The 22,707-nt window shown below is 41.8% G+C and overlaps 1 protein-coding gene and 1 pseudogene across 1 annotated transcript; one reads left to right on the top strand and one right to left on the bottom strand.

Annotated features, from left to right (window-relative positions):
- Positions 1-8,406: 8,406 nt before the first annotated feature.
- On the bottom strand, positions 8,407-9,504 carry LOC121562719 (annotated as a pseudogene).
- Positions 9,505-21,370: 11,866 nt separating this feature from the next.
- Positions 21,371-22,306, top strand: LOC121562718 (olfactory receptor 8I2-like). Its single transcript, XM_045216883.1, has one exon. It carries the CDS (start codon positions 21,371-21,373, stop codon positions 22,304-22,306), a length of 936 nt encoding a protein of 311 aa, XP_045072818.1.
- Positions 22,307-22,707: the final 401 nt, after the last annotated feature.

The raw sequence follows: 22,707 nt of genomic DNA, 5'->3' as shown, positions 1-22,707 counted from the left end.
TCTATGACAAACACAGGTTTTATATTGAATTCAATTGAAGAAAACAAAGGTACATACTGCCAGATCCTTAATGTAGCCATTGGCTATAATATACAGTCAGTCTCTCCCTCTCTCTCTCTCTCTCTCTGTGAAGGCCCCTGCCTTTATGAAATCATTCATAATCCCTTCATAAATGTTGCAGTGTCATTTATAATGACCTTCATACCACATTAATACCTGATGAAGGTCCTTGCAGGATCGAAACGTTTGTTTGTGAATAAAGGTACCTGGTGGAGCTTATGAGTGTGCAGGCCTTTATTTTATACCACATTAATACAACATCAATCATATGTAATCTTCAAAACAAAAGTCCTGTTTTCGTTACAGTATTACTATTATTGTTATTATTATCAAGTTATTTTCTAGTAGAAATATCTGGTGGGATTGAGCTGGATGGTTGCTGGTGTTACTCACTGGGTTAGTTCTGCGCCATCCAGATCTGGGTTCAAATAGTATTTGAAATCGTTCTAATAATTTGAGTGTTTGCTTGAGCCTGTCTGGAGTGCCAGATTGATGGGTTTTGCACTTTTGGGACTATTCCATGTCCATTAAAATAAGGGAAATAATACAAATATTAATTATGTTAAGTTATTACATGATTGGTTGAAGTTATTACAGTTATTCATTAAACATTTTTTGCTACTTATCTGATAACATAATAACCACCGGAGGATGTAAGCGGAAAAGTTATTACGGTAACCGTTCAATTTATTACGTTATCGGATTAAATCACAGTACAGGTGTGTTCTATTCTGACTTTTATTTAGAAAATGTATGTCATGAATGGTTTCATAAAGGTTTTATGAATGCCAATCTATAATCAAGTAAAGTGTTACCCGTATGTGTGTACATTTCAATGTGCTTGCGAGTGTCTACTGTATGTTGGAGTATTAAATTACTCAGTTACGTTACCAGCTAAAATATTGTAATCAGATACTTTTGAAAAAATTGATTACTTCTTGGATTACTTTAAATTCAGAAAGGAAGTTTGAGAAAAATACATGACAGCTTTCTATTTTCTCAATGACATTCAATTCAGCATTGAAAAAAGGCGCAAGTTTAAGTTTGTTCCACCTGAGCGATTCTGACCACAAGTCAGAGACCACTATGACAACACACCAAATGCGTTTGATGGATACTTTTTGTCTTCTTTTAATGCGTCTTAAAGAGATTCTCCGGTACTTTTGTATACTTTTTAGCCAGTAGTTCTGAAAGTAGTGCTCACAAGCCAATAGTGGTCCCTAAAAATGGTATACTATGTCACATACTGTATGTGCAGATATGTGCACCACGTCATTGCTCTCTCTCGCTCTGCTCTGTGTGCATCTTGCTATTTTTCACTAAAATGGCGAGGGACTGAAGCTCATTGGTTAGAACCGGAATTGCTAGGGGGCTGGCCCACGTGGGGGAAAATGGCGCAGCACAGCTTCCAGTAAAACAGTCACTTTCAAACTAGGGATTTCATGGCTAATTAAGGTAAGGACGTAATTCTGCCCATACATTAGGCATGTATGAACTACACATTGACATATCCAGCTCAAAGCGGGAGGTTTAAAAAATAGTAGTTGCCAAAGTTCCTGAGTATGTCTTTAAAGGCCCAGTGTAGTCAAAAATATGATTTTCCTGTGTTTTTATATATTTCCACACTGAGGTTGGAATAATACTGTGAAATGGTGAAAATGATGATGAACTTTTAGTGTAGGAGCTGTTTGAAAAGACCGCCTGAAATTTCAGCCTGTTTTGGTGTGATGGAGTTTTGGCCTGTCTTGTGACATCACCAGGAACTAAATTAGTTAATAGACCAAAAATAGAGTTCCAAACCTCTCTGCCAATAAGAGCTAGTTTTCAGTTTTCCCTTCCCAACTCAGACCACTCCCAGACAGTCCTAGCAAAATTCTTGCTTGAGAAATTGCTCTTTGCTAAGAAGCTATTGTTAGAAATTGCGTAATTCAAATCTGGTATTGGAATAAGAGAAAACATATCAAGGGATATTCAATCCAAGCTAAATTTATTATATGCAAAATGTATGTATGATAAGTATGATGGTTCGTATACGGGCTCACTGAAATACCATGCAGGGCACTCAGAACTAAGCCATTGTTATGAGTTCTTCTTAAAATACTCTGACAGAGATAGTTCCCGCTCCCTGCTGGCCAATCAGAGTAGAGACTGAGCGTGGTTTAGACATACTCAGCCTATCCGTTGGCGCACAGGCTGGTCCCAGCCCCTTGGCGCTCCACTGTTGCCAGGTGTCTAGTTGTTTTGCAACTTATCCAGAAAGTCAGCACTTTTGCAGTACACGTCCTTGGACGGTTCACAGATCACAAAGAGGCAGTGTTCGGGTACTGTGAGACACAAGTTCTTATCTCATCCTACCCCCTAACGTTCCTCACATGAATCACAGCTTGTTATGTGAAACTATTTATATCAGTACAGTACAAACCTTCTATGTTTAATCACCAATGCATTCATTCTAAGCTATTCATCCCTCCAGTTATGAGAAAATAGATCCCCACACTATTTTATTCTTTTTTACCATTTTAATTTAAAACAATCACAGTAAAATACTTAACTGTTATCCAGAAATGATTTGATATTGAGATAAAAACGGCTGCATTGAGGAAAGTAATTCAAAAGTAAATGAAAGTAATCAGATTACGTTACTGAGTTTGGGTAATCCAAAAGTTACGTTACTGATGACAATGTTGGACAATGCATTGCCTATAGAAAGTCTACACCCCCTTGGTGGCTACTTTGAAGAATCTAAAATCTAAAATATATATTGATTTTTTTAACACTTTTTTGGTTAGTACATGATTCCATATGTTTTATGTAATAGTTCTGATGTCTTCACTATTATTCTACAATGTAGAAAATAGTAAAAATAAAGAAAAACCCTTGAATGAGTAGGTGTGTCCAAATTTTGACTGGGACTGTATATCCATTGTTTTTGTCTAAATTGAAATAAACTCATAACATTTGTTTGGGGATCATTGATGGACAGTGATATTTAAACTAGATGTTTTAAGCAGATTTAAGTCAGGACACAGACTACACACTCAACACCTCTTGGAAAGCCATTCTGGCATAGCCATGGTAAGTAGGGGTGCTGAGGGTTGCTGCAGCACCCCCTGAAAAATCGTAATTCCCCCGAAATATAATATATATGATATTTATTTCTTCACAAAAGTAGTGCTCTGGGCCTTTACTAGTCCTGTATCAGTGTGCCTATAGCACCGACTTTTTCTGAAAACCTAACCCTGGGATAGTTCTATTTTTCAGCGAGACAATTACACACATTTTTATGCCAAAGACACACCAGAATGGCTTTCCAATAGGTGTTGAGTGTTCCTGAATGGTCAAGTCTCAGGCCTGACTTACATTTGCCTGAAAATCAGAGACAAGGTTTGAATATTGCTGTCCATCAATGATTCCCAACCAAATTAAATGAGCTTGAGCAATTTTGACAAGAACAATGGATTCGGAAAGCATTCAGACCCCGAGACCTTTTCCACATTTTGTTACGTTACAGCCTTATTCTAAAATGGATAAAAAAAAAAAAATCTAATCAATCTGTACACAGTACCCCATAATGACAAAGCAAAAACAGGTTTTAGAATTTTTTGCAAATGTATTAAAAATAAAAAACGAAAATAGAACATTTACATAAATATTCAGACCCTTTAGTCAGTACTTTGTTGAAGCACCTTTGGCAGCGATTACAGCCTCGAGTCTTCTTGGGTATGATGCTACAAGCTTGGCACACCTATATTTGTGGAGTTTCTCCCATTCTTCTCTGCAGAACCTCTCAAGCTCTGTCAGGTTGGATGGGGAGCGTCGCTGCACAGCTATTTTCAGGTCTCTCCAGAGATGTTAGATCGGGTCAAGTCTGGGCTCTGGCTGGGCCACTCAAGGATATTCAGAGACTTGTCCCGAAGCCACTCCTGCGTAGTCTTGGCTGTGTGCTTAGGGTCATTGTCCAGTTGCAAGGTGAACCTTCGCCCCAGTCTGAGGTCCTGAGCGCTCTGGAGCAGGTTTTCATCAAGGATCTCTCTGTACTTTGCTCTGTTCATCTTTCCCTTGATCCTGACTAGTCTCCCAGTCCCTGCTGCTGAAGATAATCCCCACAGCATGATGCTGCCACCACCATGCTTCACATTTGGGATGGTGCCAGGTCTCCTCCAGACATGATGCATGGCATTCAGGCCAAAGAGTTCAATCTTGGTTTCATCAGATCAGAGAATCTTGTTTCTCATGGTCTGAGAGTCCTTTAGGTGCCTTTTACTGAGGAGTGGCTTCCGTCTGGCCACTCTACCATAAAGGCCTGATTGGTGGAGTGCTGCAGAGATGGTTGTCCTTCTGGAAGGTTCTCCCATCTCCACAGAGGAACTCTGGAGCTCTGTCAGAGTGACCATCGGGTTCTAGGTCACCTCCCTGACCAAGGCCCTTCTACTCCGATTGCTCAGTTTGGCCGGGTGGCCAGCTCTAGGAAGAGTCTTAGTGGTTCAAAACATCTTCCATTTAAGAATGATGGAGGCCACTGTGTTCTTGGGGACCTTCAAGGCTGCAGACATTTTATGGTACCTTTCCCCAGATCTGTGCCTCTACCGACAATTCCTTCGACCTTATGGCTTGGTTTTTGCTCTGACATGCACTGTCAACTATGGGATCTTATATAGACAGGTGTGTGCCTTTTCAAATCATGTCCAATCAATTGAATTTACCACAGGTGGACTCCAATCAAGAAGTAGAAACATCAAGGATGATCAGTGGAAACAGGATGCACCTGAGCTCAATTTCGAGTCTCATAGAAAAGGGTCTGAATACTTATGTAAATATGGTATTTCAGTTGTAATTTTTTTTGTCATTATGGGGTATTGTGTGTAGATTGCTGAGGAAAACAATTAATTTAATCCATTTTAGAATAAGGCTGTAACGTAACAAAACGTGGAAAAAGTCAAGGGGTCTGAATACTTTCCGGAATGCCCTGTATGTTGCCCTAAGAGTTGTACAAAGTTGATAGAATCTTAATGAAAATGATTCACAACTGTAATGGCTGCCAAAGGTGCTTCCACCAAGTATTAACTCAGGGGGGGTGGAGACTCACATTAACCGGTTTTATTACATTAAACATTGAAAAGTTATTGCAAATAGAAAAGTTGTTTATTACATCAACAGTTGGAAAATGTATTACATTAACCGGTGTTATTACATTAACCGTTGTTACACACCTCACTGACCATTTTACTCGACCTAGCTGGATAGACTTGTTTTCAAATGATCTCGACAGGTGAGTGACTATAACTGTGTAACTGTTTTGCCAAAATGAATTTACAAATGCTTCCCATTTGCAAAGACACACACAAGAAACACCCACATCAAAGCATGCTTCCAAAACACAAGTCTCATCTCTTCAGTCACATTTCTTAATGAGGGCGAGGAAAACTGAGGCAAAATCAGCCAGTCCAGCCCCTATTTATCTTTAATGGGCGTGCACTCCAGTTAAAACCAATGGAACCATACTCACTACCTTTTGCTTAGACCCAAGGTTTATACCTGTGGTCTAAAATGGCTAGCTGCTAGCTTTTCTCTTAGGCCAACCTGGCACAATTAGACATTGTGCTGAGGACGACCAGCTGAGCACATAATTATATCCTGTAATAGAATAATGAATCAACCTATCAGAGACCTTACATGGTAGAGCCACCATCCAATCGTATTTGTTAAACAGGTCAACTTGGCCACCAGAGGTTGATTTTGTTACCCGTGCCTCGGTCTAAAGTGCAGTGTGCCAATATACAGTTTATTAGGTACACCACCCCGTTCATGAAAATGGTTCGCTCCTACAGACAGTGAGTCACGTGGCTGTGGCTTGCTATATAATGCAGGCAGACAGGCATCGAGGCATTCAGATACTGTTCGATTGAACAAGTGACCTAAGCATCTAGGATTTACAGAGAATGCTGCGACAAACAAAAAACATCCAGTCAGCGGCAGTCCTGTGGGCAAAAACAGCTTGTTGCAGAGAGGTCGAAGGAGAATAGCAAGAATCGTGCAAGCTAACAGGCGGGTCTAACAATAAAAAGAAGCGGCTCTAGCCAGTGGGCACACGATCACCAACACTGGACAATTGAGGAGTGGAAAAAATTCGCCCGGTCCTACAAATCCCGGTTCCTGTTGCGTCATGCTGATGGCAGGGTCAAGATTTGGTGTAAGTAACATAAGTCCATGGCCCCATCCTGCCTGGTGTCAATGGTACAGACTGGTGGCGATGGTGTGGGGAATGTTTTCCTGGCACACGTCAGGTCCCAATTGAGCAACGTTTCCATTCCCTGAAGAATTCAGGCTGTTCTGGAGGCCGAACCGGTACTAGATTGATGTACCTAATAAACTGGCCAGTGAGTGTATATTGCATGATGCTTCCTTGACTAGGCTACTGTGACGTTACACAACATTCAAAAGGCACATTTCTGCTTATCGATTTCATCAAATCCCTATACTTTTACAGAGAAAAGGAGGAGTTTGTATTCATTCGTTGTAAAAGTCAAAGGAGAATGGCTCTCGTGGTGTTATCAAGTAGCGATAATTTACCGCCACTGCTATCCCGAACTAAAGTGGGTAACCTGAAGATGATGGGATACGACGGCTGTGAGTTTGAATCCCATTCGGAGTACTTTTCTTTTTAAAGGAGAAAACACTCCACTGATAGTCCTCGAGTGAAATAGCGCAAATGGGACGAAGTAGCTGATTATAAAAATGCATCTAAAACGTTGTAGGCGTTCACGTCCATGTAACTTCATAATATGCAATATGTGGTTATTAGGCCCTAGCAGTGTGTTTGTAAACAAGGCTGGAGAAATAAATAGGTCCTTATTCAATTCATTCTTATTGTTCATTGTCAAGGTGTTGGCTGCACTTCCCTTCTCAACACACTAACACAATGTCAGGAACTAGTCACTCTAAACTGTGAACTATTTGTCCAGATCCATTTCCACACGTGATCTAGTTACTTTGATTATCAGAACGTGCCAGTGGACTTCTGGTAAGGACGCTTTTGTGAAAATGTGTTGGATCACGTCCAACTACGTCACCATTTTTAATTGGCTGATACGGAATCTGTTACCAGATATAATTATGTGCTCGGCTGATCAACATCGTGGCTTCTTTTTTCCTACATTTTGTTTCCTATTTATTCTCCCCCTTCTTTCTAGGCCTACAGTACACTTTTAGGGCCTACCCTCCCAGAGGGGATGACAGAAGCGTTGTGTCCCAAATGGAACCCTACAACTTGTTTTTATACTTTTTACAGGATGGATTGAATACATTGACCAATGTGTCTTAGAAATACATCATTACCCTTACTGGATTATTTGGGTCAAACATATCACACAGTGACCCTGGACAAACTAATGCCTTCTCTCAAGAAAGGTATCTGGCCATCTGTCAGATACCTTTGAACAGTTGGCCCTCAGAAAACATGACATGCATCCAGATTCCAGACAGAATGTAGTTTGTTTTCATGCTACAGTATGTACCTAGATATCTCTTTCAAAATGTCAGACAATCATCATGATTGTGTGTACCGTGCAGGGTCCATTTTACATTAGTGATGGGCTTACCCTTTACACATTTACATCAGTTTATTCACTGTTGTCAATTGATCCAGACGGTTTTGCATATTTTTTTGCATATGTTAGATACTTAGATACAGCAGCCTCTGGCAGAAGTGTCAATTTAAGTAATGAAGAGGAAGCCATGAACTTCTGGGTTTTTTATTTAAATAATAATAATAATAATTTATTACATTCGAAAAGCACTTTTCATTATACAAGAATAATCTCAAAGTGCATCAAATGAAAGATAAAAAAAAAAAAAATGTAAAAAATATGTATATAACCATATCATGAAACAATCAAAATGTAGGAGGAAGTGAAGGCCAGCCGATAGAGATGAGTCTTAAGGCCTGCTTTCAAGGCCCCAACAGTCTGAGCAGCCCTGAGATTGTCAGGAAGGGAGTTCCAAAGGCGAGGTGCGTGGGAACAAAATAAATGGTCCTCCATTGTGCGGAGTCAGGTCCTGGGGGCCTTGAGCTGTTTGGCGTGGCTTGAATTTCAGTTATGTGGAGGTTCATAGGGGGAGAGAAGGTCTGACAGGTAGGAGGGCCCGATGCCATTTAGGGCTTTGTAGACGAGGAGGAGAATTATAAAGTCAATTCTTTGAGCGACAGGAGATCAGCAAGTGAATAAAAGGTAAATGACAATATTTCACAAATTAGCAAATGTTTTACATGTCTGATTTTTACCATCCTCACCCCCATTCATTATTGCAACTATAAGTAACAAAACACACAAGTCACATCACAAAAATCTAACAATCAGGACAGAAAAGGTCACACTGTTTAGAGTACAGACCTACAGCTAGTATGTTTTTATAAGCAAGTCTGATTTTAGCCATCCTAACTCCATACACAATAGGATTAAAAAGTGGCTGGCACATCAGAAAGTACAATGATAAAATAGTGTGTACAGTTGGATAATTTCTCATAGGCCTATCAAATCTACTCTGGAGCAGATTTAAGAAACAGCCGAAAGAGAAGTTGAACAGCGAGGCCAGATGAGGAATACAGATGCTGAAAGCTTTCTGTCTGGTCTCGATTGAAGATTTCAAACAAATAGTCAGAATCTTAATATAAGAGAACACAATAGTAATTAAAGGGACAGCGACAGTCAAAACAATACCACAGAGTCCATAGTTGTTATTAAATGTTGTGTCCGATGTTGAACAGGCAAGTTTTACAACCAGGTAGTTGTCACAACACACTTTGTCTATTTTGTTTCCACATAATTGCAAACGAATAGTTAAAGACAGTACTGTGGTAATTGTTACAAAAGTGTACAACGATATTACACAAATTAAAATACACACCCTGTTGGGTGTCATGATGACGTTATACTGTAGTGGATAACATAAAGCAAGGTACCTGTTGTAGGACATGGCTGCTAAATTGCAGAATTCAAGAGATCCATATGTGTATATGGAAAAGATCTGTAGGTAGCAGTACACAGTGGAAACTGCACAGACATCTGAAACCAAATGAGTCATGAGAGCAGGAAACAAACCAATGCTACCTTACGACTCATTCACAAACAAACTGCACTGAAACAGATACATGGGTTCATGAAGGCTACTCTCTATACATATAAATCAAATCAAATTGTATTTGTCACATACACGTGTTTAGCAGATGTTATAGCGGGTGTAGCGAAATGCTTGTGCTTCTAGCTCCGACAGTGCAGTAATATCTAACAAGTAATATCTAACAATTTCACAACATATACCTAAAACACACAAAACTAGTATAACCACAATAAGCACTGTGTTCACAAAAACTATGGAGACGTACAACACAGTTATTACAATGAAAACAAGTACTTTGTGTCCACTATCACTATATCCAGCTAGCATAAATAACGTGAATTGTGTTGAGTTCATCATTTTGCTAATGGTACCTATAGAATTATTTGTAGATATTAAGTTCACAGTACAAGGATAACAGTGTCTATCAGGTAAAATGATAAATCTCAATGATTGACATCTCATAATTGCTTAATTCTTAAAATGTATATTGATTATCAAGACACATTGCATTATTGCCACAGTATTTCTCTTCAGTGTTTAATACCATAGGCATCACCATGGAAAAACATTGTTACCTGTGGCTGTAATGGACATTGAGAAGCTAAGATCATTTCACATATTCTTGACCATATCATGATTTTCACTCTCAGGTCACAGGTCAACATAGTATGATCAACAACGTGTTTGTAGTATCTTTCCAGTGCAGCCAACTTCTTGTTAGGCCCAGTTTGATATTGTTGCATCATTCACATCAGAATGGTCTGAAGGGAGGCCATTAAGCCTAATGCCACTCTGCACCTCCCTGGGACTAACCCTTCAATCGGTCTAACGAGAGACAAGAGACGGCGACCAAGGGCTACCTCTGTTGTTGTTTCAGCCTCTCTGGTCTCACAGGTTGCTAAATAGTTTTCAAGGGAATTGAGAGACACAGTGGACTAATGACCTGTTATCTAAAGGCTGATGGCCAAATACAGTGCAGTAATATCTAACAAGTCATATCTAACAATTTCACAACATATACCTAAAACACACAAAACTAGTATAACCACAATAAGCACTGTGTTCACAAAAACTATGGAGACGTACAACACAGGTATTACAATGAATACAAGTACTTTGTGTCCACTATCACTATATCCAGCTAGCATAAATAACGTGAATTGTGTTGAGTTCATCATTTTGCTAATGGTACCTATAGAAGTATCTGTAGATATTAAGTTCACAGGACAAGGATAACAGTGTCTATCAGGTAAAACGATAAATCTCAATGATTGACATCTCATAATTGCTTAATTCTTAAAATGTATATTGATTATCAAGACACATTGCATTATTGCCACAGTATTTCTCTTCAGTGTTTAATACCATAGGCATCACCATGGAAAAACATTGTTACCTGTGGCTGTAATGGACATTGAGAAGCTAAGATCATTTCACATATTCTTGACCATATCATGATTTTCACTCTCAGGTCACAGGTCAACATAGTATGATCAACAACGTGTTTGTAGTATCTTTCCAATGCAGCCAACTTCTTGTTAGGCCCAGTTTGATATTGTTGCATCATTCACATCAGAACGGTCTGAAGGGAGGCCATTAAGCCTAATGACACTCTGCACCTCCCTGGGACTAACCCTTCAATCGGTCTAACGAGAGACAAGAGACGGCGACCAAGGGCTACCTCTGTTGTTGTTTCAGCCTCTCTGGTCTCACAGGTTGCTAAATCGTTTTCAAGGGAATTGAGAGACACAGTGGACTAATGACCTGTTATCTAAAGGCTGATGGCCAAATTCAGTAAACATGTTTTCTTGCTCAATTGACCAGCTTCTACATACCATAAGGCATGAGGATAATGGACAGGCATTCAAGTCAAGTTTTTTTTTTACCTATTTTTTTTTTTTTTTTTGATAAACGCTTTTTTATACCACAAAAACACTATAAAATAACTTTTTTCACCATGCCTTAAAAAATTCCCAAAAAGGGGCCAAACTCTCAGGGGGGGGACGACATATGGAATTGTTTTAAGATGGTCATACCATGGATCATTAAGCTATTTGATTTAGCATTTTAGGACCCCTTTAGGTACACTACCACAGAAGATAGCCCTATTTGGTAAAATACCAAGTTCATATTATGACAAGAACAGCTCAAATAATCAAAGAGAAACGACAGTCTATCATTACTTTAAGATATGATGGTCAGTCAATACGGAACATTTCAAGAACTTTGAAAGTTTCTTCAAGTGCAGTCGCAAAAACCATGCTCTCATGAGGACCGCCACACGAAAGGAAGACCCAGACCTCTGCTGCAGAGGATAAGTTCATTAGAGTTACCAGCCTCAGAAATTGCAGCCCAAATGAATGCTTCACAGAGTTCAAGTCACAGACACATCTCAACATAAACTGTTCAGAGGGTGTGGGGGTGAGTTGCGGTGACACTGTCTGTGATTTATTTAGAATTCAAGGCACACTTAACCAGCATGGCTACCACAGCATTCTGCAGTGATACACCATCCCATCTGGTTTGGGCTTAGTGGGACTATCATTTGTTTTTCAACAGGACAATGACCCAACACACCTCCAGGCTGTGTAAGGGCTATTTGACCAAGAAGGAGAGTGATGGAGTGCTGCATCAGATGACCTGGCCTCCACAATCCCCCGACCTCAACCCAATTGAGATGGTTTGGGATGAGTCGGACGGCAGAGTGAAGCAAAAGCAGCCAACAAGTGCTCAGCATATGTGGGAAATCCTTCAAGACTGTTGGAAAAGCATTCCAGGTGAAGTTGGTTGAGAAAATGCCATGAGTGTGCAATGCTGTCATCAAGGCAAAGGGTGGCTATTTGAAGAATCTCAAATAGAAAATATATTTTGATTTGTTTAACACTTTTTTAGTTACTACATGATTCCATATGTGTTATCATAGTTTTGATGTCTTCACTATTATTCGACAATGTAGAAAATAGTAAAAATAAAGAAAATCCCTTGAATGAGTAGGTGTGTCCAAACATTTGACTGGTACTGTATATTAAAAAAATATATATTGACAAATTATTTCATAAAAAAATTATTTGCTCGCGCCTCGGTCTAAAGCGCAGTGTGACTGAAGCATCGACTTTTTCTGAAAACCTAACCCTGGGATAGTTTTATTTTTCAGCGAGACAATTACACACATTTTTATGCCAAAGACACACCAGAATGGCTTTCCAATAGGTGTTGAGTGTTCCTGAATGGTCAAGTCTCAGTCCTGACTTACATTTGCCTGAAAATCAGAGACAAGGTTTGAATATTGCTGTCCATCAATGATTCCCAACCAAATTAAATGAGCTTGAGCAATTTTGACAAAAACAATGGATATACAGTGCATTCGGAAAGTATTCAGACCCCTTGACCTTTTCCACATTTTGTTATGTTACAGCCTTATTCTAAAAAAAAAATATATCGAATCAATCTGTACACAGTACCCCATACTGACAAAGCAAAAACAGGTTTTTAGAAATGGTTGCAAATGTATTAAAAATAAAAAACTCAAATATAACATTTACATAAGTATTCAGACCCTTTAGTCAGTACTTTGTTGAAGCACCTTTGGCAGCGATTACAGCCTCGAGTCACACCTGTATTTGTGGAGTTTCTCCCATTCTTCTCTGCAGATCCTCTCAAGCTCTGTCAGGTTGGATGGGGAGCGTCGCTGCACAGCTATTTTCAGGTCTCTCCAGAGATGTTCAATCGGGTCAATTCTGGGCTCTGGCTGGGCCACTCAAGGATATTCAGAGACTTGTCCCGAAGCCACTCCTGCGTTGTCTTGGCTGTGTGCTTAGGGTCATTGTCCAGTTGGAAGGTGAACCTTCGCCCCAGTCTGAGGTCCTGAGCGCAGGTTTTCATCAAGGATCTCTCTGTACTTTCCTCCGTTCATCTTTCCCTTGATCCTGACTAGTATCCCAGTCCCTGCTACTGAAGTAAATCCCCACAGCATGATGCTGCCACCACCATGCTTCACATTTGGGATGGTGCCAGGTCTCTTCCAGGCAAGACGCATGGCATTCAGGCCAAAGAGTTCAATCTTGGTTTCATCAGACCAGATAAGTTTGTTTCTCATGGTCTGATAGTCCTTTAGGTGCCTTTTGGCAAACTCCAAGAGGGCTGTCATATGCCTTTTACTGAGGAGTGGCTTCTATAGCCCATAGAAACGCATTGAATAACATTCATAAATGGCAAAAAATACAGTCAATAAATAAATCACAAGGAATAAGGTTTTGAAGTGTCTGTTCTATATCTAGGAGATAAAAGAAAACTCAGGAAATATATATATTTTTGACACATACAGTGGGGAGAACAAGTATTTGATACACTGCCGATTTTGCAGGTTTTCCTACTTACAAAGCATGTAGAGGTCTATAATTTTTATCATATGTACACTTCAACTGTGAGAGACGGAATCTAAAACAAAAATCCAGAAAATCATATTGTATGATTTTTAAGTAATTAATTTGCATTTTATTGCATGACATAAGTATTTGATCACCTACCAACCAGTAAGAATTCCGGCTCTCACAGACCTGTTAGTTTTTCTTTAAGAAGCCCTGTTCTCCACTCATTACCTGTATTAACTTGCACCTGTTTGAACTTGTTACCTGTATAAAAGACACCTGTCCACACACAATCAAACAGACTCCAACCTCTCCACAATGGCCAAGACCAGAGAGCTGTGTAAGGACATCAGGGATAAAATTGTAGACCTGCACAAGGCTGGGATGGGCTACAGGACAATAGGCAAGCAGCTTGGTGAGAAGGCAACAACTGTTTGCGCAATTATTAGAAAATGGAAGAAGTTCAAGATGATGGTCAATCACCCTTGGTCTGGGGTTCCATGCAAGATCTCACCTCGTGGGACATCAATGATCATGAGGAAGGTGAGGGATCAGCCCAGAACTGCACGGCAGGACCTGGTCAATGACCTGAAGAGAGCTGGGACCACAGTCTCAAAGAAAACCATTAGTAACACACTACGCCGTCATGGATTAAAATCCTGCAGTGCATGCAAGGTCCCCCTGCACAAGCCAGCGCATGTCCAGGCCCGTCTGAAGTTTGCCAATGACCATCTGGATGATCCAGAGGAGGAATGGGAGAAGGTCATGTGGTCTGATGAGACAAAAATTTAGCTTTTTGGTCTAAACTCCACTCGCCGTGTTTGGAGGAAGAAGAAGGATGAGTACAACCCCAAGAACACCATCCCAACCGTGAAGCATGGAGGTGGAAACATCATTCTTTGGGGATGCTTTTCTGCAAAAGGGACAGGACGACTGCACCGTATTGAGGGGAGGATGGATGGGGCCATGTATCGCGAGATCTTGGTCAACAACCTCCTTCCCTCAGTAAGAGCATTGAAGATGGGTCGTGACTGGGTCTTCCAGCATGACAACGACCCGAAACACACAGCCAGGGCAACTAAGGAGTGGCTCCGTAAGAAGCATCTCAAGGTCCTGGAGTGGCCTAGCCAGTCTCCAGACCTGAACCCAATAGAACATCTTTGGAGGGAGCTGAAAGTCCGTATTGCCCAGCGACAGCCCCAAAACCTGAAGGATCTGGAGAAGGTCTGTATGGAGGAGTGGGCCAAAATCCCTGCTGCAGTGTGTGCAAACCTGGTCAAGACCTACAGGAAACGTATGATCTCTGTAATTGCAAACAAAGGTTTCTGTTTGTATGGGTTACCTTCAGACGAGTGCCGTCGAGTTCGTCAGAGTCTCCCCTTTCCATAGTGTGGTCATATTAGTTTGTCTCTCAAACGGTTCGGACGATACCTGGGGCGGCAGGTAGCTTAGTGGGTAAGAGCGTTGTGCTAGTAACCGAAAGGTCACTGGTTCTAATCCCCGAGCCGACTAGGTGAAAAAATTCTGTCGATGTGCCCTTGAGCAAGGCACTTAACCCTAATTGCTCCTGTAAGTCGCTCTGGATAAGAGCGTCTGCTAAATGACGTAAATGTGATACAGACAGAAGTTAGCACATCAGCGTTATCGACTTCAGACGAGTCCCGTGACACTTGTGTGTACATTCAAAGACATACATTTTGCTCATCAGTGCCCACTCAACATTTTGGGGAGCATGATGCCCCTGGCTGGATGGGTTGTGCCAATCTGATTTTCTGCTGGAATCACTGGACCCTATCGCCGGATCATCGCAAATGGCTGTTTCCGTTGGCTAATTACCATTGCCCCTTAGAAGCACCAGTTAGCCTTGAGCTAGCCTCGAACCAGGCCCATCTCCCGGCTATCTACCTCTCTGTCAACCGGACGGGACCTCCTAGTGTTGACACGGAGCCCCACCGATCCAACACAACTGGTTGGCCGACAAAATCGTCTGATGTGGTTTCAACAGGCTTCCCGTTACGACGTCGACCACAAAGATCCATCTGCTAGCCCCGGCCCGCTAACACACGCAAGCCGGGCCTCTTGCTCGCCAGTGCTGTAGCAGCCCCCGAACTACCTCCGAACTCTCCTATTGCTGTTCACCGGACCTTATGATAACTCAGCTATACAGCTGATGCCTGCTGGACTGTTCCTTTATACGGTACCGCATCCTGTTTATGTTTAGCCTCAGCCCAAACTTTGTCGCCATTACCAGCTGTTGTTTTAGCTCTCTTGAATAACACCTGTGATTGCTTTATGCCTCTCTCCCATGTCAATATGCCTTGCTTATTGCTGTTTCGGTTATTTCTTATTGTACTATCAAAGCGGTGACCCGATCCTGTAGGCTCATGCTCTACAACATTCGCAGAGTACGACCCTACCTTACACAGGAAGCGGCACAGGTCCTAATCCAGGCACTTGTCATCTCCCGTCTGGATTACTGCAACTCGCTGTTGGCTGGGCTCCCTGCCTGTGCCATTAAACCCCTACAACTCATCTAGAACCCTGCAGCCCGTCTGGTGTTCAACCTTCCCAAGTTCTCTCACGTCACCCCGCTCCTCCGCACACTCCACTGGCTTCCAGTTGAAGCTTGCATCTGCTACAAGACCATGGTGCTTGCCTACGGAGCTGTGAGGGGAACGGCACCTCCTTACCTTCAGGCTCTGATCAGTCCTTACACCCAAACGAGGGCATTGCGTTCTTCCACCTCTGGCCTGCTGGTCCCCCTACCTCTGCGGAAGCACAGTTCCCGCTCAGCCCAGTCAAAACTGTTCGCTGCTCTGGCACCCCAATGGTGGAACAAGCTCCCTCACGACGCCAGGACAGCGGAGTCACTGACCACCTTCCGGAGACACTTGAAACCCTACCTCTTTAAGAAATACCTGGGATAGTATTTTTTATAAATAATAATATATATATTTTTAAATCATTAAAAACATAACTACTAAAAAAAAATATGACAGAAACAAAATAAAAAAGGTACAAGATAAATAATAAATTAATGAAAAATAATACAATATATATATATATAAAACAAATGAAAATTATAAATATACTCTAAAAATTAAGAATTAAAAAATTAGAAAATTACACTGCTCAAAAAAATAAAGGGAACACTTAACTCCAAGTCAATCACACTTCTTTGAAATCAAACTGTCCACTTAGGAAGCAACACTGATTGACAATACATTTCACATGCTGTTGTGCAAATGGGATAGACAACAGGTGGAAATTATAGGCAATTGTTTTGGTCACTTTTGAATGCTGGCGGTGCTTTCACTCTAGTGGTAGCATGAGACGGAGTCTACAACCCACACAAGTGGCTCAGGTAGTGCAGTTCATCCAGGATGGCACATCAATGCGAGCTGTGGCAAGAAGGTTTGCTGTGTCTGTCAGCGTAGTGTCCAGAGCATGGAGGCGCTACCAGGAGACAGGCCAGTACATCAGGAGACGTGGAGGAGGCCGTAGGAGGGAAACAACCCAGCAGCAGGACTGCTACCTCCGCCTTTGTGCAAGGAGGAGCAGGAGGAGCACTGCCAGAGCCCTGCAAAATGACCTCCAGCAGGCCACAAATGTGCATGTGTCTGTTCAAACGGTCAGAAACAGACTCCATGAGGGTGGTATGAGGGCCCGACGTCCACAGGTGGGGGTTGTGCTTACAGCCCAACACCGTGCAGGACATTTGGCATTTGCCAGAGAGCACCAAGATTGGCAAATTCGCCACTGGCGCCCTGTGCTCTTCACAGATGAAAGCAGGTTCACACTGAGCATGTGACAGACGTGACAGAGTCTGGAGACGCCGTGGAGAACGTTCTGCTGCCTGCAACATCCTCCAGCATGACCGGTTTGGCGGTGGGTCAGTCATGGTGTGGGGTGGCATTTCTTTGGGGGGCCTCCATGTGCTCGCCAGAGTTAGCCTGACTGCCATTAGGTACCGAGATGAGATCCTCAGACCCCTTGTGAGACCATATGCTGGTGAGGTTGGCCCTGGGTTCCTCCTAATGCAAGACAATGCTAGACCTCATGTGGCTGGAGTGTGTCAGCAGTTCCTGCAAGAGGAAGGCATTGATGCTATGGACTGGCCCGCTTGTTCCCCAGACCTGAATCCAATTGAGCACATCTGGGACATAATATAATATAAATATATAATATGCCATTTAGCAGACGCTTTTATCCAAAGCGACTTACAGTCATGCGTGCATAATTTTTTTTGTGTATGGGTGGTCCCGCGGATCGAACCCACTACCTTGGCGTTACAAGCGCCGTGCTCTACCAGCTGAGCTACAGAGGACATCATGTCTCGCTCCATCCACCAACACCACGTTGCACCACAGACTGTCCAGGAGTTGGCGGATGCTTTAGTCCAGGTCTGGGAGGAGATCCCTCAGGAGACCATCCGCCACCTCATCAGGAGCATGCCCAGGCATTGTAGGGAGGTCATACAGGCACGTGGAGGCCACACACACTACTGAGCCTCATTTTGACTTGTTTTAAGGACATTACATCAACTTTGGATCAGCCTGTAGTGTGGTTTTCCACTTTAATTTTGAGGGTGACTCCATATCCACACCTCCATGGGTTGATAAATTTGATTTCCATTGATAATTTTTGTGTGATTTTGTTGTCAGCACATTCAACTATGTAAAGAAAAAAGTATTTAATAAGATTATTTCATTCATTCAGATCTAGGATGTGTTATTTTAGTGTTCCCTTTATTTCTTTGAGCAGTGTATTTAAAAATAAATTGTAAAGTGGTTGTCCCACTGGCTATCATAAGGTGAATGCACCAATTTGTATGTCGCTCTGGATAAGAGCGTCTGCTAAATGACGTAAATGTAAATGTAAATGTACTATTTCACCGTAGAGCCCCCAGCCCAGCTCAACCTGCCTTAGACAGCTCCTTTGTCCCATCCCCCATACACGCGGAGACCGACTCAATCGGTGCCTCCAGTGATGCTATCTCTTTCATCGTTACCCAACGCTTAGGTTTACCTCCATTGTACTCATATCCTTCCATATCCTTGTCTGTACATAATGCCCTGAATCTAAAACGCCCGGAAATCTGCCCCTTTTTTTCTCTGTACCCAACGCACTAGAAGACCAGTTCTTAAAGCCTTTAGCCATATCCTTATTCTACTCCTCCTCTGTTCCTCTGTTGATGTAGAGGTTAACCCAGGCCCTGTAGCCCCCAGTATCACTCCTACTCCCCAGGCGTTATCATTTGTTGACTTCTGTAACCGTAAAAGCCTTGGTTTCTTGCACGTTAACATCCGAAGCCTCCTCCCTAAGTTTGCGTTATTCACTGCGTTAGCACACTCCGCCAACTCTGATGTTCTAGCAGTGTCTGAATCCTGGCTTAGGAAGGCCACCAAAAATTCAGAAATGTCCATCCCCAACTACAACATTTTCCGTCTCGATAGAACTGCCAAAGGGGGTGGGGTTGCAATCTACTGTAGAGATAGCCTGCAGAGCTATATCATACTATCCAGGTCTGTGCCCAAACAGTTTTAGCTTCTACTTCTAAAAATCCACCTTTCCAGAAATAAGTCTCTCACTGTTGCCGCTTGCTACAGACCCCCCTCAGCCCCGAGCTGTGCCCTGGACACCATATGTGAACTGATCGCCCCCCATCTATCCTCAGAGTTCGTATTGCTTGGTGACCTAAACTGGGATATGCTTAACATCCCGGCCAACCTACAATCTAAACTAGATTTCCTCAATCTCACACAAATTATCAACGAACCTACCAGGTACAACCCAAAATCTGTAAACATGGGCACCATCATAGATATCATCCTGACAAATGTACCCTCTAAATACACCCCCGCTCTCTTTAACCAGGATCTCAGCGATCACTGCCTTATTGCCTGCGTCCGTAATGGGTCCGTGGTCAAACGACCACCCCTCATCACTGTCAAACGCTCCCTAAAACACTTTAGCGAGCAGGCCTTTCTAATTGACCTGACCCGGGTATCCTGGATGGATATTGACCTCATTTCATCAGTAGAGGATGCCTGGTTGTTCTTTAAAAGTGCTTTCCTCTCAATCTTAAATAAGCATGCCCCATTCAAAAAATTCAGAACTAAGAACAGATATAGCCCCTGGTTCTCCTCAGACTTGACTGCCCTTGACCAGCACAAAAACATCCTGTGGCGTACTGCATTAGCATCGAACAGCCCCCACGATATGCAACTTTTCAGGGAAGTTAGCAACCAATTTACACAAGCAGTTAGGAAAGCAAAGGCTAGCTTTTTCAAACAGAAATTTGCAATATTGTTATTTATTTTGCTAATTTGCACCCCAGTATCTCTATTTGCACATCATCTTTTGCACATCTATCATTCCAGTGTTAATACGAAATTGTAACTATTTTGCACTATGGCCTATTTATTGCCTTACCTCCATAGTTTACTACATTCGCACACACTGTATATATATTTGCTGTTGTATTTTTGAATTTATGTTTTGTTTACCCCATATGTAACTCTGTGTTGTTGTTTTTATCGCACTGCTTTGCTTTATCTTGGCCAAGTCGCAGTTGTAAATGAGAACTTGTTCTCAACTGGCTTACCTGGTTAAATAAAGGTAAAACAATTAATTAAAAAAAACTGCCATGAGGCCTGTGAACAGTCCGCTGGGAGTAGATAGATGACACGGACTACTTCAATATCAACTTCATGAAGGTTATAGTACTTTGTACAAAGACCCGTTTTTATACGCTCTGACAATATTTTACAGTGCATTTTGCACAGGATTTTTTTTCATTACATACATTTGTATCATTAATTCATGCAGAAACTAGCTACTTCCAAAGTCTAGCCCTCCTCTGATTCACTTCCTGGAGATGAACAGGGTTAAAAAAAGATTTCCACAGATGTGAGCTAAACTTTGCTGAGGTCTACATTTTGTGGAAAGTCTTTAGAGACAAATAAAAATGTACCCTTGTGGTCCAAATACCAATTAGGAATTTGGCAATGCTTTAAAAAAGTTCTGTTCAAAATGTAGCAAGGTGCCAAAAAAACTTGAACTTGAACAACATTACTTGAAAATATAAAAATTGCACAGAAGTGAACTAAACTTTGCTGAGATCTTTGTATTTTTTGGAAAGTGTGAATATGAACTTCAACAATATTACCTTACTACATAAACCAAATCTTGTTCTATCTATCTCATATCACATCTCCTAATCGGTCTTATTGACATGGTCTCATTAGGAAGGTAACCTCCAGCGTGAGCAGTGTGTATCTGAGGGGTTCATCTGTCTGTCACTCCATACATCTCACACGTTGCTATGGCAGTTGAGACACTCAGATACTGCCCCATAAAGGAGTGGTGCGGAGAGTGGTGAAGTGTCATACCTAGGTATGATCTGGTCTGCGCAGGTGGAGGTGGTCTGCTCTGGCCATCAGTACAGAGATACAGAGACCATACAAATACACAGACCGTACGAATGATCATCTTCAAGGAGAACTTTGAAGACTTTGAAATTACTAACTTTTTTTTATAAATACTGGTCTGTGTGCTCACTGCATTGTACTGTAGGTGGCTGCTGAAGCTGGGTGGTTTTGGGTTGACTTGTCCTGCAATCAAAATAATGTTTGACATCTGAATACCAACAACACTGAAGGAGAGCTATCATTGTTGAGAGGCTGACAGACTGCTATATGGTTGGCAGTTAATGTTAAAGTGTCATCAAATTGTTTTTAAATAGACCAACCAACAAAACTTGGATAAACTGAACATTCTCGGGTCTTTCGTAAACTAGCCATGTGTGCCTGCTGTCAATGACAATGGAGTTCAACTCCTCCCAGGAGATAGTGTTTGTTCTGCATGGACTGAACGCGACACAGACACACAAACACATCTACTTTGCATTTACTCTCATCCTATACCTCTTCACCATTGTTGTGAATCTGACACTGATCGTTACCATTTTTCTGGAGAAAATGTTGCATGACCCTATGTATTTATTCCTCTGTAATCTGTGTATTAATGGTATCTATGGCGCTTCAGCTTTCTACCCAAAGATACTTTATGACCTTTTATTTGAATCTCATGTGATAACATACATAGGGTGCATGACCCAGATATTAGTCATCTACTCCTATGTTTTCTGTGAATTCACCAGCTTGACAGTGATGGCATATGACAGGTATGTTGCCATCTGCAAGCCTTTACAATACCACTCTATCATGACTACTCGAAAAGTGTGGACACTGCTTCTTCTTACGTGGCTTTTCTCATGGCTAGAAAGTAGCATTGGGATGGGACTAACAGCTAGGTTACCCCTCTGTGGCCTCGACATCGATAAACTCTACTGCTCAAACTGGGCCGTCGTGATGCTCTCATGTGTTGACACCACTCTGAACAACCTCTACGGCTTCTTTCTCACGTTCTCTCATTTTTCTCAAACTATACTCATCCTGATTTCTTACGTGAACATCATCAAAGCGTCTTTGCGTTCCCGGGTGGAGAGGAAGAAGTTCATGCAGACCTGTCTGCCTCATCTGATCACCCTGACTAACTTCACCATATCCCTCACCTTCGATTTGATGTACGCTCGATACGGTAGCAACACCAGCCTGCTGGCCCTGAGGAATATCATGGCGGTGGAGTTCCTAGTTGTGCCTCCTCTCGTGAACCCTATGATATACGGGATGAAACTCACTCAGATTCGGACTAGAGTTGTACAGATGTTCAACCGGAAAGTTGCTGCCCTAAGCTAAATGTATTGTGGTGATGCACTTGTGTGTATCAACATACCTTTTTTGTTGATCTAAAGGTGTAATATGTTTTACATAAAGCTAGATTGACACTTTTCATGTGTTATTTTTCATGGACATTAGGAAGGAATAGGTGCAACTCTCGCTCACAATTAAAATCTTGGTACTTTTTCATGGACATCATGTGGAATAACTTTGCCCCTCTTATTTGTTGTCAATGACTGAGATTCAAGTGTTTGGCTTCATGGAGTCATCTTGTTACCCTGACCAACTAACTGAAAATAACTGTGTATAGCCTGCTTTATATATGTACTGTATATATCCTGCCCTTACACTTTTAGAAAAAAAGTTGCTATCTAGAACCTAAAAGGGTTCTTCGGCTCTCCCCGTAAAATAACAATTTA

This window comes from Coregonus clupeaformis, chromosome 6, assembly GCF_020615455.1.
Source record: "Coregonus clupeaformis isolate EN_2021a chromosome 6, ASM2061545v1, whole genome shotgun sequence".
Taxonomy (NCBI): domain Eukaryota; kingdom Metazoa; phylum Chordata; class Actinopteri; order Salmoniformes; family Salmonidae; genus Coregonus; species Coregonus clupeaformis.
Note: the sequence above shows the minus strand (reverse complement) of the source record. Positions and strands in the feature narration are given on the sequence as shown.